This window comes from Dryobates pubescens, chromosome 18 (genome assembly GCF_014839835.1).
Source record: "Dryobates pubescens isolate bDryPub1 chromosome 18, bDryPub1.pri, whole genome shotgun sequence".
NCBI lineage: Eukaryota > Metazoa > Chordata > Aves > Piciformes > Picidae > Dryobates > Dryobates pubescens.
Window position 1 is genome coordinate 15,260,254 of NC_071629.1, and position 16,058 is coordinate 15,276,311.

The 16,058-nt window shown below is 47.3% G+C and overlaps 1 protein-coding gene across 1 annotated transcript in view; it reads right to left on the bottom strand.

Annotated features, from left to right (window-relative positions):
- Nucleotides 1-16,058, bottom strand: part of LOC104300147 (vascular endothelial growth factor receptor kdr-like) — a 148,793-nt gene that overhangs the window by 94,175 nt on the left and 38,560 nt on the right. Inside the window, exons 2-3 of the mRNA XM_054169355.1 lie at nt 14,933-15,029; nt 8,514-8,728 (exon numbers count right to left, since the gene is read on the bottom strand). Coding sequence (XP_054025330.1) covers nt 8,514-8,728; nt 14,933-15,029 — 312 coding nt within the window. The remainder of the gene's footprint in view (nt 1-8,513; nt 8,729-14,932; nt 15,030-16,058) is intronic.

Here is a 16,058-nt window from a genome sequence, read left to right on the forward strand (position 1 = left end):
AGGTCTAGTCTGCTGAATTCCTCCTGGTAACCCATCAAAGCTTCTTCCAGGTACAGGGGTAACTTTTCTCAAGTCACTTGTTTTAAAATGGATCTTTCAAAATAAAGGACTTTTTAGTTTGGCAGGGTAATGAAAAGAATTGGTGGTGGAATAGAGATGAAGCAGAAAACAGAATATTTTATCTGTAGGCAAAACAAAAGTGACTGCAAAAGCCCCAGAAGCCATTCTGAGTCAACATGAAGCATTCTGCTTTGGTCAAATGAAATGCATTCTTCCCCTGGAGATTACTGTTAGAAACACAGGAATATTTGTAGAGAAAAATATTACCTTAAAAAGTGTTACTTCCAAACTCTGTGGAAGCAAAGTGCTTCTCAATGCCAAACAAATAAAAGTTGTCATGGAAAGACTTCTTTCTTAAAAAACCCAAGTCTCCACGCTTTGGCTGAAGTTATGCTTCAAGCACCAGAAGAGTTCATAAATTCTGACTCCTCACACACTAGATTTTGGGCAGGCACAGAATGATGGAACTGTTGAGGTTGGAAGAGACCTTTGGGAGCATCAAGTCTAACCACTCACAATTTCACCTCTACTGCTAAGCTACTACCCCATCCCTCAGTACCACATCCACACATCTTTTAAATACCTCCAGGGATGGTGACTCCACCACCTCCCTGGGCAGCCCATTCCAATGCTTGATACCTCTTTCTGTGAAGAGATTTTTCCTGATATTCAAGACTCCAATATCAGATTCTGGAGAAAATAGCTGGTCTAGTGGAAGGTGTCCCTGCCCATGGCAGTGGGGTTGGAATTCATAATCTCTTGGGTCCCTTCCAACCCAAACCAGTTTATGATTCTATGATATTAACCAGATCATATTTACCTACTAGGGTAGAGAAATACTGGAACAAATTGCTCAGAGATGTGGTGGAGGCACCATTCCTTGAGACATTCAAGGTCAAGCTTGATAGGGCCCTGAGCAACCTGATCCAGTTGGAGGTTTCCCTGCTGACTACGAGGGGGTTGTACAAGATGACATTCAAGGGCCCCTTCCAATTTTATGATCTACCTGAAGTCCCATCATTAGTAACAAGTCTCCTACAACCTTGAGTAAAGCTCAGCAATTAGCAGTTACTCAGTGGGTGAGAAATGGGAAGGAAGAAGTGGGGGAAATGTGTCTGTGGTTGTGGCTTTCATCTAGAAATTCTTTATCAATGAGCAGGAGAAGATCACTGCATCATCCTGCTGGGACATCCAGTGCTGCCCCTGGTTTAGTGCCAGGACACACCATCATATCTTACATGGCTCCTCCACTCCCAATTAGAATAGAATAGCATAGCATAGCATAGCATAGCATAGCATAGCATAGCATAGCATAGCATAGCATAGAATTAACCAGGTTGCAAAAGACCTTCAAGATCAAGTCCAACTTACCACCCAACCCCAACTAATCTGCTAAACCATGGCACCAAGTGCCTCATTCAGGCTCTTCTTAAACACTTCCAGGGATGGTGACTCCACCACCTCCCTGGGCAGCACATTCCAATGGCCAATCTCTCTTTCTGTGAAGAACTTCTTCCTAACATCCAGCCTCAACCTCCCCCCAGTGCAGCTTGAGATTGTGTCGCCTTGTTCTGGTGCTGGTTGCCTGGGAGAAGAGACCAACCCCCACCTGGCTACAACCTCCCTTCAGGTAGTTGTAGACAGCAATAAGGTCTCTCCTGAGCCTCCTCTTCTCCAGGCTAAGCAACCCCAGCTCCCTCAGCCTCTGCTCATAGGGCTTGTGCTCCAAACCCTCTTTAGATACTGAACATCTTGTTTCTGAATGGAAAACATCTTACTTTTCCCTTGGACCCGGCTCTTAATACTTAACAACAGAGAGGGTCCTGCAGAGTGGTGTAGCCTCTATTCCCACGTCATATGACCCTAAACACTGTTAACTAGGACCTGGTGCCAAAGCCTTCCACCAGTCTGTGCAGACAGCCAGCTTATCTGCTGGGCTCCACGCTGAGCAGACAGGACAGCACTCGCCTATCTCAGCTTGCTGAGTGTCTGGCAGCAAGTGTAGCTGTCTGGGTGCCTCCAGCGTGAAAGAAAGAACTGCAGCTCCAACTCTGTTCTCACTGGCAATATCTTCTGGAAAACAAGCCAAAGCCCAAATCAGGGCTGTCACCCTGGCCCTGCATTTCTGCTTCTCACATTCAGATTATCTCTGTGAACTCTCAAGAGAATTAAAGAGGCAGAAGTCAGCTTCAAAGAGCATCAGAACCAAACTATGATCTCATGTGAGAAGTGCTTTCATGTACTTCCATCCTTTTCAGATTGGTGAGGAAGGGTCTGTACTGTTTGATAAGTAAGAGTCAGTGGTTGATGTGACACTCTACCCTGGTGCAGTACTTGGACAACTCTCTCTTTCCAGTAGCAAGGGAGAGCTCCTACTCTGCCTTGGGGATACCTTGCTGCTGGAGCTGACAAGATGTGAGATGCATGCTCTGACAGGACAAGATGCTTGGATGCATCTCCCTTTTTCCTTCAGAATAGCCTAAATAGGACGTGTGCTCCCATATAGAAGTCTGTGTTGCTTCAAATATGATTTCCAGTTCTTGTGCTCTGGACTCCTGGCAGGACTGCACCATGGGTCAAGCCTGCAGTGCTGGTGCTTCATGGTGTCCACGTGAAGCTTAGCAGGAGCCACAACACAAATTCTTTGCAGGAGTGTCTTCTGGTTACACTGTGTTCCTGAGAATATCAGTGTTGAAACCCAAATGTATGGAAAGAAATTACTCCTTCAGTCCTGCAATGTTGCTAGCTCATTGAGATGGTGGAACACCAGCAACCAAATTGCTCTGGTTAGGAAGATATTGTCAAAATGTTCCCCAGTCTGCACATTCAAAGACTGAATCACACTGGGCACAAGTAGGAATCGGTGCTTCCTCCCTGGTGTACTTGGACCCTTGTGCAGCAGCCAAAGCTGGTGTGTATTTGGCTCATCATTTTGTGCCAGTTGTAGTATCTTGGTCAGAGGAGGTGGGACTCCTGTTTCCAAAGTAATTATTTGAGACCCAGCTCTATCATAGAATCATTAAGATGGTAAAAGATCTCTGAGATCGTCAAGTCCAACCTTCAGCCCAACACTACCACGGCCATTAAACCATGTCCCAAAGTGTCATGTCCACACATGTCCTGAACACCTCCAGGGATGATGACTCCACCACCTCTCTGTGCAGCCTGTTCCAATGCCTGAGCACTCTTGCAGTAAAGGAATTTTTCCTAATATCCAACCTAAACCTCTGCTGCTGCAACCTGAGGTAATTTCTTTTCATCCTATCTCTAGTTCCTTGGGAGAAGAGGCTGACACCCACCGTACTACAATCTCCTCGTGGCCATAATTCTTTCAGGAAAGAGAATACCATAAAAAATGCTAGAGGATGCCTGTTGCTGGCTTGATCATTCCATGTCTGCCTTTAGCCCTGCAGTCCTAGCACAGCAGTGGTGTATGTGAAGTCAAAGCACAGCTTTGAAACTTGGATGAACTTTTCTAGCCACTATTTGGCAAGATGAGACCAATTCCAGTTACCACAGTAACAAGCCCTTTTTACAAGGGCTTGTAGTGATAGGATGAGGGGCAATGGCATTCAGCTGGAAGAGGGAAGATTTAGACTGGTGATTAGGAACAAATTTTTTACAGTGGTGAGACACTGGAGCACATTGCCCAGAGGGGTTGTGGATGCTCCCGCTATGGAAGTGTTCAAGCCTGGGTTGGACAGGGTCTTGAGCAACCTGGTCGAGTGGAATGTGTCTGTACCCATGGCAGAGGGGCTTGAGACTAAATGATCCTTAAGGTCCCTTCCCACCCAAACTATTCTATGAATCTGTGACAAATGGCTGCTGGAGAGAAGCAAACCAGAACTGAGCTTATGGCCCTTCCCAGTGATCCATTGAGGGAGTGGTGCAAAGAGGTGCAGCAAATCCCTTACTGCTGCACAGAGCTAAGGGCTGCAAGGAGAAGCCACTGCAAGAGCTGAGGCACCATTTCAGCTGGTACAGAGCTCTTCCAGCTGACACCCTGAGGACTGGCTTAGTTTGAGATGGTTCCTTTGCTGACAGTAACAGTATTTCAAATAGCTGAGAGCTGCAAGTCTTGGCTTCTGTCTAGGCTGGGGCTTGGGATAGCCCTTAGGGAAGGTGGAGCAAATCTTTATGTGATTTATCTTTTCTTAAATGCTTCCCTAAGCCATGTTAAATTTTGTATGTGCCCCAGGAAACACTGCAGAGAGGGTTCCTTCTGCTTTAACAGAAAATACCCTGCCTGTCCTTTCCTTTGGCATAGGGATTCCAAAGGTTGAGGTAATCATAGAATCATAGTATCCTAGACTGGTTTGGTGGAAAGGGGAAGCTCATCTGGTTCCAACCCTGCTGCAGTCTGCAGGGACATCTGCAACTAGAGCAGGCTGCTCACAGCCTCAAACAACCTGGAATGGTTCCAGGGATGGGGCATCTACCATCTGGGCAAACTCAGCCAGCGTCTCACCATCCTCAGAGTCAAACATTTTTCCCTTCTCCTCAGTATAAATCTCCCTCTTTTAGTTCAAACCATCACCCCTTGTCCTCTCACCACAGGCCCTACTCAAAAGTCTGTCCCCAGCTTTCTTCTGGCCTCTTGAAGTCCTGAAAAGCCACCAGAAGGTCTCCCTGGAGCCTTCTCTTCTGCAGGCTGAACAATGCCAGCTCTGTCTGTCCTCATAAATGAGTTTGTTCCTCACAGGGAAGTATCCATGTGGTTGGGCAGGATAACTGCAGGGACAGAGGGAATCAAATGACATTGGCTAGTTGGCTTTGGCAGTGCTGGCAGGGGAAATGCTGTCCACATGAGACTTTCTGACGTAGTCTCCTACGTGGGCAGCAGGTTTGCAGTGAAGACTTGTCTTTACTGCTGCTGGCTCAGCAGAGGCAGCATGTCCTGTGAACTTAGGTGAATGTCCTCCAGTCACCCTCTTCTCTGACAGTAACCACCAAAGTTACTTGGATTCTCTTACTGCTGCAGCTCCATGTTTGACCAGACCCCACAGAGGTTATCCCTCAGAGGGGCAATAAAGCTAAACTATGTGGTTGAAAAGACAGAATCCCAGGATCCCAGCATGGTGAGGGCTGGAAGGGACTTCTGGAGATCATCTACCTCTCTGCTAAAGCAGGGTTGCCTAGGCCAGGTTGCATAGGAACGCATCCAGGTGGATTTGGAACCTCTCCAGAGAAGGAGACTCCACAACCTCTGTGGGCAGCTTGCTGCAGGCAGGCACCCTTGCAGCAAAGTTTTTCATAGAACCACCCAATTATTTCTGTTCCAGCCCTAAGCTATATTGTATTTTCAACAACAAGATGGGCAACAGGAGAATGGGGGCTGTCTTGCCTTTTAATGGCTATCCTGGGGACTTGCAGCTGCAGCGGGAAGCAGCAAATGGCTGGGGAACAATGATTCAGGATAAAGATCCTGAGTTCTCCCTCCCTGCAGGCTCTCTGTGCACAGCTGAGGCATTGGTGCCTGACCCTGCTGCCTTTGAGTCCCTTAGGAGCTGACTGATGTGCAGGGGTCACAGCTCAATTGCACCGGCAAGGGGTTGGAGCGGGAGAGCTGCTGAATGCCAGACTGTGACAGAGCTTAGAGACTCCACCAGGAAGGCTGCAAAAACAGAGGCAAGCACAGGAAATAATAGCCCATAAGCAGGGCTTCCGAGGCAATCATGTTCTCATTTTAGTGTCAAGCAGCAGGCCAGGAATGAAGGGAAAAATACCATTCCCCTTCCTTTTTTGGCAATAGTGGCTTGTAACTTCAGAGGAATCTCCAGCCTTCAGGGTCTGGCTCAATGCTTTCTCACTCCACCTGGCTCAGTCTCATAAACTGAGCCCCCGCTGAGTACTTGCTCTCTCCACAAACATCCAGAGAGATGTCTGTTGAACTTCACCCTACTCTGGCATTCACAGGGCACATAGGGTTTCTTCATTTGGAGACAACTGATGGGTTTCTCAGTGACATCCACACACTGTCTGGACATTACAAGCGATAGGACAAGAGGAAGTGCCCTCAGGTTATGCCAGAGGAGGTTTAGATTGAACCCAAGGAACTATTTCTTCCCCTTGAAGATTTTCAAGTCCTGCCTCAGGCTTCCCAGGGCAGTGGTGGTGGTGTCCCTATCCCTGGAGGGGTTTCAAAGCCTTGGAGATGTGGTGCTATGGACATGGTTTATTAGTGACCTGGCAGTGCTGGGTTAATGGTTGGACTTGATGATCTTAATTAAAGGTCTCTTCTAACCAAAATGATTCTATGAGACAAATATCCCCAGGAAGTGGATGGGAGGCAGAGCATGCCCTGAAGACATCATCCATGCTGAGGTACAAATAACTCTGTTCACCAAGGCCATGCAGCCTCCTCAGATTGGCTGATCCTCAGATCCCAGTAAGCATTTGCAAGGTTATAAACGGAGCTGCTGTGGCAGAGCTCTGCTTTGGGGTGGACAAGCAGGGGGCTTGCTGGGACATGGGCCAATGGGATCTTTGCTGACTTGCTTTTCTTACTACGTCACCCATGGAGGACATAGTACAAACGGCTTTATTTTCATGGACTCATAGATTCATAGAATGGTTTGGCTTGGAAGGGACCAACCATGCTGTCTTGGGTAGGGACACCTTCCACTAGACCAGGTTGCTCAAGGCCCCATCCAGCCTGACCTTGAACACCTCCAGGGAGGAGGTATCCACAACTTCCCTGGGGGACCTGTTCCTGTGTCTCACCATCCTCACTGTAAAGAATTTCTTCCTAATCTCCAGCCCAAATCTTGCCTCCTTAAGCTGTTCCATCAGTAACTTTTGAGTATGAGCCTTTAGAGCAGGAAAGGGCATATGACACAAATAGCAGCTGAGAGAAGACAATCTTGGAAGGTGATTTAGAGAAAGCAGCCATCCAGGGCTGTTGTTCAGGAGGACCTTGGCACAGCAATCTCAGGCAAGCAGGGGGACATCCTGCCTTTTTTTGTTGTTGTTAGGTTAGCACTAGTACAAGTGCATTGCCAACAAGCATTTCATAACTTGAGATATTTTCTGAAGGAAAATGCTCAGGCAGTCCCAAAAGATCTGTAACATTTCCTGCACGTGCTCCCACCATAGAGTAAGGAAGGTCTGGGTTGGCAGCCAGGGCACTGAATCAGGAGAACTGAGTTTTCAATGTGCTGTTTCCTGACACATAGGCATTGGGCTGGGTTAACAATATGAGATGTGGGGCATTTGAGTGGGGTGTAATGAGAAAAGGAAACAGATCAGCACAAGAGCTAGGGTGGATAAAGCAACCAGGGCTTAGAGTAACAAGAAAAAATCAGAGAAAGGAAATAGAAAGGGAGAAAAAATAAACGACTGCAGGAACTAACACCAAAAAACTCTTTTCTGATAAGAAGGAGACTTGCTGGGAAATCAGGATAAGGGTAGAAAGGGACTATTTTCAACAGACATAAGGGGAGAGGAAAATGTCATCCACAGGCATCAGAGAGGCATGCTCACCTGGGAGTGCAGAGGTTGAATTTCCCGCTGAATGTGGGCTTACCACAATCCCCTCGGGATGGACATCACCTCTTGAAGTTTGTCAAGGTTGGTTGTATGAAGTACAAGACCAAGTGCTGGGTCCTGCACATGGGTCACAAGAACCCCATGAACGCTCCAGGCTTGGGGCAGAGGGATTGCAAACTGTCCAGCCAACAAGGACCTGGGAGTGTTGGTTGACAGCCAACAAGAGACGAACCATCCTGTGCCCAGGTGGACAACAAGGCCACCAGCACACCAGCCTCAGGGCTTGGATCAGCAATGGTGTGGTCAGCAGGACTAGAGCAGGGATTGTCCTCCTGCACTGGGCACTGATGAGGCTGGACCTCAAGTTCTGGGTTCAGTTTTGGGCCCTTCATTCCAAGAAGGACATTGAGGTGCTGGAACATGTCCAGAGAAGGGCAACAAAGATGGTGAAGGGTCTGGTGTGGAGGAGAGAGAAATTACAAAGGATGTTGTTGGAGTTTCTTGCCTGGGGAGGGAGGGAAGGGCAGGAAAAGAGGGCTTGGATATTCATGATGCATCTTAGGAAAAGCTCTGATAGAAAAACCCTTTGGGATAACAAAGTTTAATGTTAAAAGGGAAAGAAAAAGAAAAGAGGTTTAAAGGAATGAGTGCGTTGGAGCATGAAGCTAGATGGGACTTGAAGTCTTGAACTGAACAAAGTGTGTCATTTGTGGTTCTCACATCTGTGTCCCTGTGAATTCATCTGTCATGAAAATCCAAATACATCCATCCTCTTCCAAATGCCCCAGCTGGTGCTTGCCCTAGTGCTGGGCCAGTGGGGAGGTGAGATTAGTGAATGCATCTCAGTTGGGTTGCTTGCTACAGATACTACAGTTGAACACAACTTGTATTACAAAAAAATACCAAAACCAACAAACCAGCAAAAAATCCCCAGCCATAACACCAAAATGAAGTGAAGGTCTTACCTTTAACAAACACATAAATCTTGGCCATGAGCTCCTCGTTAGATGGGTCATCATCATGGGTGCAGGTGAAGTAACCGGTGTCGTTGGCTATGAGTTTCCTGATGACAAGCATGCTGCAGTTCTGCCTTGTGTTGTTATTGCCACAATTAATGATGTCCACCCTAGGGTCTTCTTTCTGCTCCCCCCTCAGAAGCCAGCTCACAGATGGTGCTCCCCTGTCAACACAACACACCACAGGATGGTCAAAGGGCTGGAGCACCTCTCCTACAAGGACAGGCTGAAAGACTTTGTGCTGTTCATCCTCGAGAAGAGAAGGCTCTGGGGAGACCTTAGAGCTACGTTTCAACATCTGAAGGGGACCTACAGGAAGGCTGGTGGGGGACTGCTTAGAAAGGTTTGTGGTGATGGGACAAGGAGCAATGGTTTGAAACTGGAACAGGGCAGATTTATGTTAGACATACAGAGGAAGTCCTTCACTATGAAGGTGGTAAAATACTGGAGCAGGTTGCCCAAGAATGTGGCTGAGACTCCATCCCTGGAGACATTCAAGATCAAACTTGATGGGGCCCTGAGCAACCTGATCTAGTTGGAGATATGCCTGCTGGCTGTAGGAGGGTTGGAGATGTCCTTTGAGGGTCCCTTCCAACCCAGTGCATTCTGTGTGATTCAAGGTAGAGTCCTGACTTCAGACAAAATTTGGGCTTCCTTCTGGCCAACTGTTAATGATTTTCCCAGTGTCATTTGGAAATTAATCATAGAATCATAGAATCAGTCAAGGTTGGAAGGGACCACAAGGATCATCTAGTTCCAACCCCCCTGCCATGAGCAGGGACACCCCACACTAGATCAGGCTGGCCAGAGCCTCATCCAGCCTGGTCTTAAACACCTCCAGGGATGGGGCCTCAGCCACCTCCCTGGACAACCCATTCCAGGGCTTCACCACTCTCACGGTGAGGAACTTCCTCCTCATGTCCAGCCTGAATCTCCCCACCTCCAGCTTCATTCCATTCCCCCTAGTCCTATCACTACCTGATATATAAGAATATAATACTAAAGCTTACTGGGTGCTTCTGTTTCCACCCACAAGAATTAACGTGGGTCACCCCACATTCTTCACCAGCTCAGAAGACCTCTCTGAGATATTCTGTGGGAACTGTAGCAAGCTAGCTCCTGAAGGAACATTGCATTTTCATTTTAACAGACTCTCTGAAAATGAGTTTGTTTTTCTAACACTCTATTTTACCCACTTCAAACATTAGAGAGCACCAGATAAAATTAGATGTTTCTTCCAAGCTGAGGACTTTGCATACTTTATCAGCTAAATTAGCTTAGATTTTCTTATATTGAGGCTGAATGGAGAGAGAACATTTATGTAACTTCACATCTCCTTTCTTGCTTAATCAGCAGTGACTCAGTCTTGATTTTTGTGAAGGCTCTGGAACTAATCAGATTACAAATCATAGAATATCTGCTCCAGACATTTTTTTTTCCCAGCTCACCTTGCCATGGCAGTCAGAACACAATGCCACCCAGGCAGCTGGTACACCATTTCACCCACTTCACCCATTCATTGTCTTATCTGTGATCACAGCTAAAGTCAGGTGCAGTTCCATGCAGTTCAACAAAAAGCAAAACCTTTTCCTAACCTGTTAAAGGACTGGGCACCTCACTACCGGAAGGACAAGGAGGTGCTGGAGCAGGTCCAAAGAAGAGTAACTAGGCTGGTGGAGGGTCTGGAACACAAGTCTTGTGAGGAGCAGCTGAGGGAACGGGGTTTGTTTAGTTTTCAGAAGAGAAGGATGAGAGGAGACTTCATTGCTTTCTACAACCACCTCAAAGGAGGATGGAGCGAGGTGGAGTGCAACAAGTGACAGGACAAAAGGAAGCAACCTCAAGTTGTGCCAGTTTAGGTGTTTGGGAAAATTTGCTCACAGAAAGGGTTTTCTGGCACTGGAACAGGCTGCTCAGGGAGGTGGTTGAGTCACTGTCCCTAAAGGTGTTTAAAAGATACATGGATGTGGTGCTGAGGGACATGCTTTAGTGGTAGTAGCTTAGCAGCAGTGGTGGACTGTGAGCTTTAGGCAAGCAGTTGGACTTGATGATCTCAAAGGTCTCTTCCAACCTGATCTAGAGACTGATCTAAGTTATCTCAGTAAATGGCACTGGTTATGTTAGTCCTGTTGTGCTGGAAACATCAGGCCACACCATCACAGCAAGAGCTCTCGAAGTTCTCCCCTGCTTGTCTATACCTTGAGGGCTCTGATGATGTTCTAGTACAAGATCTGTGTGTTCATGAGATGAAGATTATGGTCCTATTGTAGCAGAGTGGGTTTTGGTGGTCAGTGTGGAAACTGCTGGAGTGTGGGGGGTAATAGTCCATAGATCTTCCTGGGCAAGAAGTTAGTAGAGGAGGGAGGTAGTTCTTCTGTGCTTACAAAGAGAAGCCACTCTTTCAAAGACCAGGGGGTTGACCCACCCCTTTTCACTCAGTGAATTCCTATTGATCCAGTAGCATTTGCTGAGCTGAGGAAGGAGTAAGAACCTCTGGATTTCCCTTTCTGAGTGTCACGGGGGAGAAATCCGGTCTAGACACACGGACTCAGTGTAGAGATGCCAATAACTAACGTATCTAATGAGCAAGCTGTGTAAAGTTTCCAGTTAGCTACTAACTCCAACCATTCTCTTGATGCCAGTGGCTTTGTGGTGGTGCAGTAGGTGCAATAAAGGCAGACATTTGCCAGCAAATTTAGTGACACTTAAACAAACATCCTCTTGGCTCGTGTTTCTGCCCGTCCTTTTGTTGCTTTCCTGAAGATGATGTGGACACGGGGCTGAACTCTTGAGGTTATTCCCAGCATGTAGCTGAAGGAGAGCAGTGGGAAAAGTGTGAATATCCTCTCTGGTGATCAGCCTCACCCTCATTTTTGGATGCTCTCTTGACTTGAACAGCCCCACCTCATCCGTCAGAGCAGCTTCCTGCCCTTCAGAGAGCTGAATTATTTTCTGACAAGGAGGTCCCTACCCACTGCTTTTCCCCTGCCTCACTAACGTCATTAATGACACAATGACCACCTCTATTAAATAATGGAACTCCTGGTCTGGAATATAGAACAATGCCACTCAGACACTCAACTCCCAGCAGGTCACCATGTCCCTGCCTCTACCATCACCCAGCCTGGTGTCCATAAGGGCTGGAAATCCACACCATGGCTCTGCAGAGCAGGTCAGAGATTTCCCATGCCTGGGCTTCCTTACATGTTGCCCACTTTTTCCTTCTGCTTATTTTATCCTGGTGGAAGATGAAGGCTTTAGCTATTGCTTTGGGATTTTGGGATGTCTGACAGAGGGGAGTCACAGCAGTAGCTTTGGCCCAGCTGCCCAAAATCAGGAAATCATAGAATCATGGAGCATAGAATGGTTGCATTGGAACGGAACTTTAAAGGTCATTTAGTCCACCCCCACTGCAGTCAGCAGGGACATCTCCAACTACAGTAGGTTGCTCAGAGCCCCAAAACAACCTGACCTCCAATGGTTCCAGGGACAACCTGGCACAGGGTCTCACCATCCTCAGTATCAAAAAGGTCTTCCTTCTCTCTGGTCTAAATCTCCCTCTTTTGGTTCAAACCATCACCCCTTGTCCTGTCACAACAGACCCTGCTCAAAAATTTGTCTCCAGCTTTCTTGTAGACCCCCTTTAAGACTTGAAAGGCCACCAGAAGGTCTCCCTGGAGCCTTCTCTTCTCAGACTGAACAACCCCAACTCTCTCAGCCTGGCCTCATAGCAGAGGGCTTCCAGCCCTCCCGTCAGTGCTGTAGCCTCCTCTTGCCCTGCTCCAACACATGCATGTCACTGCTGAACTGAGGACTCCAGAGCTGGCCCCTGCACTGCAGGTGGGGTCTCAGCAGAGAATAGGGTCAGAATCTCCTTCTTTGATCTTCTGGACGCCTCAAATAAATGGAGTCTAAGGCAGAAGGGCTGTTCACAGAGAGTTACCACAATCTTCAGCAGCTCCCAGCTCATGCTGTGCTCTGCACAATCCTAATGTCCCCTGGAAGTGTGAAGGATTTCAGATTCCCTTTGGACCAGCCCAGAGCTCATCTATGTGTGTGAAGATGCTGGTGTGTCACAAAGGCAGACGACAGACCATCCACAGAGGAGCTGATACAGGAACTCTTACACTCAGTATGAAGAGATCACACTTCTAGCTTCTATTCTCAGCTCTTGTGAGTCCTGAGTCAGGGAACTGAAGTGCTCCAGGGCCCTGCTCCCATGCTAACATACTTCTCTGTTTCTCAGAGCTGTCATGTGGATTTATCGCTTTGCATCCATAAAGCAATTCGGGTCTGAAGTGCTAATAATTTCTTCATCTATTCTTCCTCTGGTGATGGGAGAAAAATAGCATGTTCCTACAGCTTCAAATGGCAGTGGATGGAGTGCTGCTGGGGAGTATTGATGTCACTGGCCTGGGGCGCTACACTGAGCTCGTGTCCACATAATGTGCTTTATGAAGCACCGCCTCTTGATTTTAAAGGACTGGTTAAACTTTATTGCCATCATGCTTGCTGCTTGCCAAGCTAAAAACACTACTCTAAGGTTGTTTTGACCTCATAAGCCACATGGCTAGCTGGAAGCATGTGGAAAAAAACCCTGCCTTCCACTCCAGAAGACATCACAGCTTTACACAGTGTGAGTCAATTGGCCTTCCACTAGAACAATGAATTGAATAGACTAGGACAAAAATCAGAAGGGACAGCTTAGATTCACCTTCCCACTGCCTTCATTGTTTCCAGTAACTTCTGCTGCAAGAAATGATCCATGTAGTGGTGACAGTAAAGGGGGCTTTGCAAGGAGGTGTAAAAATAATGTGTTTGTGAAAGAGAGAAAGTGTGAGAGTCTGTGTTACCTTCATCTTTCTCTCCTACAACACTCATAAGAATTTTAAAAGCAACCTCTTAAAGTAGCTTGGTGTATAAATCACACTGAGAGCAAGCAACATCTATGTACAGCTCAGGCTGAGGCTTTTTGTGTGAGCAATTTGATTTTTTTTTTATGCAGAATCACAGAATCCCAGCAGGATGGGATTGGAAGGCACCTCTAGAGATCTTCTAGTCCAACACCACCTGCTAAAGCAGAGTCACCCACAGCAGCTTGCCCAGGGTAACAATGTCCAGCTGGGTTTGGAAGCTCTCCAGAGGAGACTCCACAACCTCTCTGGACAGCCTGCTCCAGGGTTCCAGCACCTTCACAGCAAAGAAGTTTCTTCTCATGCTCAGGTGGAACCTCCTGGGTTCTAGTTTGTGCCTTTTGCCCTTTGTCCTGTAACTGGGGACCATTCAAAAGAGTCTGGCCCCATTCTTATGACCTCCACCCTCTAGCTCTTGCTGGGTACTGATCAGATCCCCTCTCAGGCTGCTCTTCTCCAGGCTCAACAGCTTCAGGTCTCTCAGCCTTTCCTCCTTGCAGACATGGTCCAGTCCCCTCAGCACCTTCAGAGCCTCGACAGGACTCTCTCCAGTAGTTCTCTGTTCCTCTTGAACTGGAGAGCCCAGAACTGGACCCAGTACTGCAGATATGGCTTCATTAGGGCAGAGTAGAGGATGGGGAGAACTTCCCTTGCATGCTGGTCACAGTCTTCTGAATGAACCCTAAGCTACAGCTCAGGGTGCCCTGATATGCAGCTGTGTGCCAGCCAGCCATGACCAAATGCTATATCCCCCATTTTCAGACCATCATCTCCCTGCCAACACACATCAGTGGCAACATTTGGCTTGTTTCTTGCTTTTCTTTTTTTTGTACTCTGGCCCAGGAACTTCAGAGCTGCCATAATTTAGGGTCTCAGCAGTCTCTTTTTTCATGAGTCCTTATCTTTGATTTGAAGAACATGATATGTTTGAGCAGGTCAGGTCTGTGAATGTACACATGCTAACTGCTGTTTATTTAACTGTCAGCTTGGAGGCTGGATGGTATTTGAGGTTAGGAAGTTGAAGTTCATATATATGTATGTAAAGAGCTAATGACATGCCCCAGTGATCTAATTTGTCATTTGCTTAGGGACAGGGAGTGAGAGTGATTTTAGCTGCAGAGAGGCTGAATCTGACCCTATTTTCAGAGAAGAGTTTTCCAGCCATGTCCTTAGCACATGGTCCATCTCCCTCCCACCAGCTTTCCCATGAGCTGACTCAGGATTTTGCTTGGGCCCCTTTAGAGCATAAAGAATCTGGCCAAGCTGATTGCTGACCTGAAACTTTCCTCCCAGCTCTCCCACATCCCACCCAACTCTGATCCATGCAGAAGGTGAAGACGACCAGGTCCCAGCTGGCTGGGAAGCAGCTTGTGCTTTACCCTACCCAGAAGCTGTCCTGTGCCAAGGTAATCAAGACAAAGGAGGAGCCCCCAGCCCTGCTGGAGCAATCCTTACCTGCATTTTATTTTGAGGGTGTCTCCTGGTAAGAGGACAATGTGGTTTTTTGCAATGCTTAGGGTTGGTTTCTCAAAGAATTCATCCTCCGCTAGACCTGATCCAAAGAGAGAAGAAATCATCATTAAGAGGCTATTCAGGGTGGTTAGAGCAAGCACAATACAGTTGAGGCAAGCTTGCTGTTTTGTAAACAGCTCCTAATTTGGGGTCCCACACAGTGCTTGCATTTGCACTGATGCCCTTCAGTTGAGCATGGTGTAAGTGGTGAGCTCCTTTTAGCTTGTTTTTTAGTTTCCCTTATTCACCTCTTTCTTTTCTAACACTGAGTAACTGCATTTCTGCTGGTGATCTTCCTCTCTGCTTTTATTCAGAGCTAGCTTTACTACTGAATTATTGCAGATTTAGGAGAACAGACTCATTTCAAAAGGATTTTGCATGCATATAAAAGTGGAAAGAGGCAGGGAAATAATTTGATGTGTGAGCTCACACACTGCATTTTAATCAGTGGAAGAAAATAAAACAATAATTCTGGGGAGCAGCTCTTTGATTCACCACTGTGAAGCATCTGCTGTATTAAAAACAAATCAAAAACCTGCTGTTTTCCAAAGCACAAATACTCCATTCTGAACTTCATAGCAAGCTGCTTGCTCTGTGGGCAGTGTGGCTGTTCCCTGGTGCGATGCTCCAAGGCAAATCTGCAGTGGACACCATCTGTAGGGCCACCTTCCATTGTTGCCCTTCTGCTACAGCAGGTCCAGAGAAGGGCAACAAAGCTGGGGTCTGGAGAACAGGTCTGCTGAGGAGCAGCTGAGGGAACTGGGGCTGTTTAGTCTGGAGAAGAGGAGGCTGAGGGGACACCTCATTGCTCTATATACCTTTCTGAGAGGAGTCTGCAGTCAGGTGGGGATTATTCTTTTCTCACTAGCATCAAGTGATAGAAGGAGAGGAAATGTCCTGAAATTGTGTCAGGGAAGGTTTCAGTTGGATAATAGATAAATTTCTTTGCTGCAAGAATGGTCAGGCATTGGAACAGGCTGCCCAGGGAGGTGGCGGAGGGCATCTCCATCCCTGGAGGCATTTAAAAGCTGTGTAGATGTGGTGCTTGGAAATACAGCTTAGTGGTGGA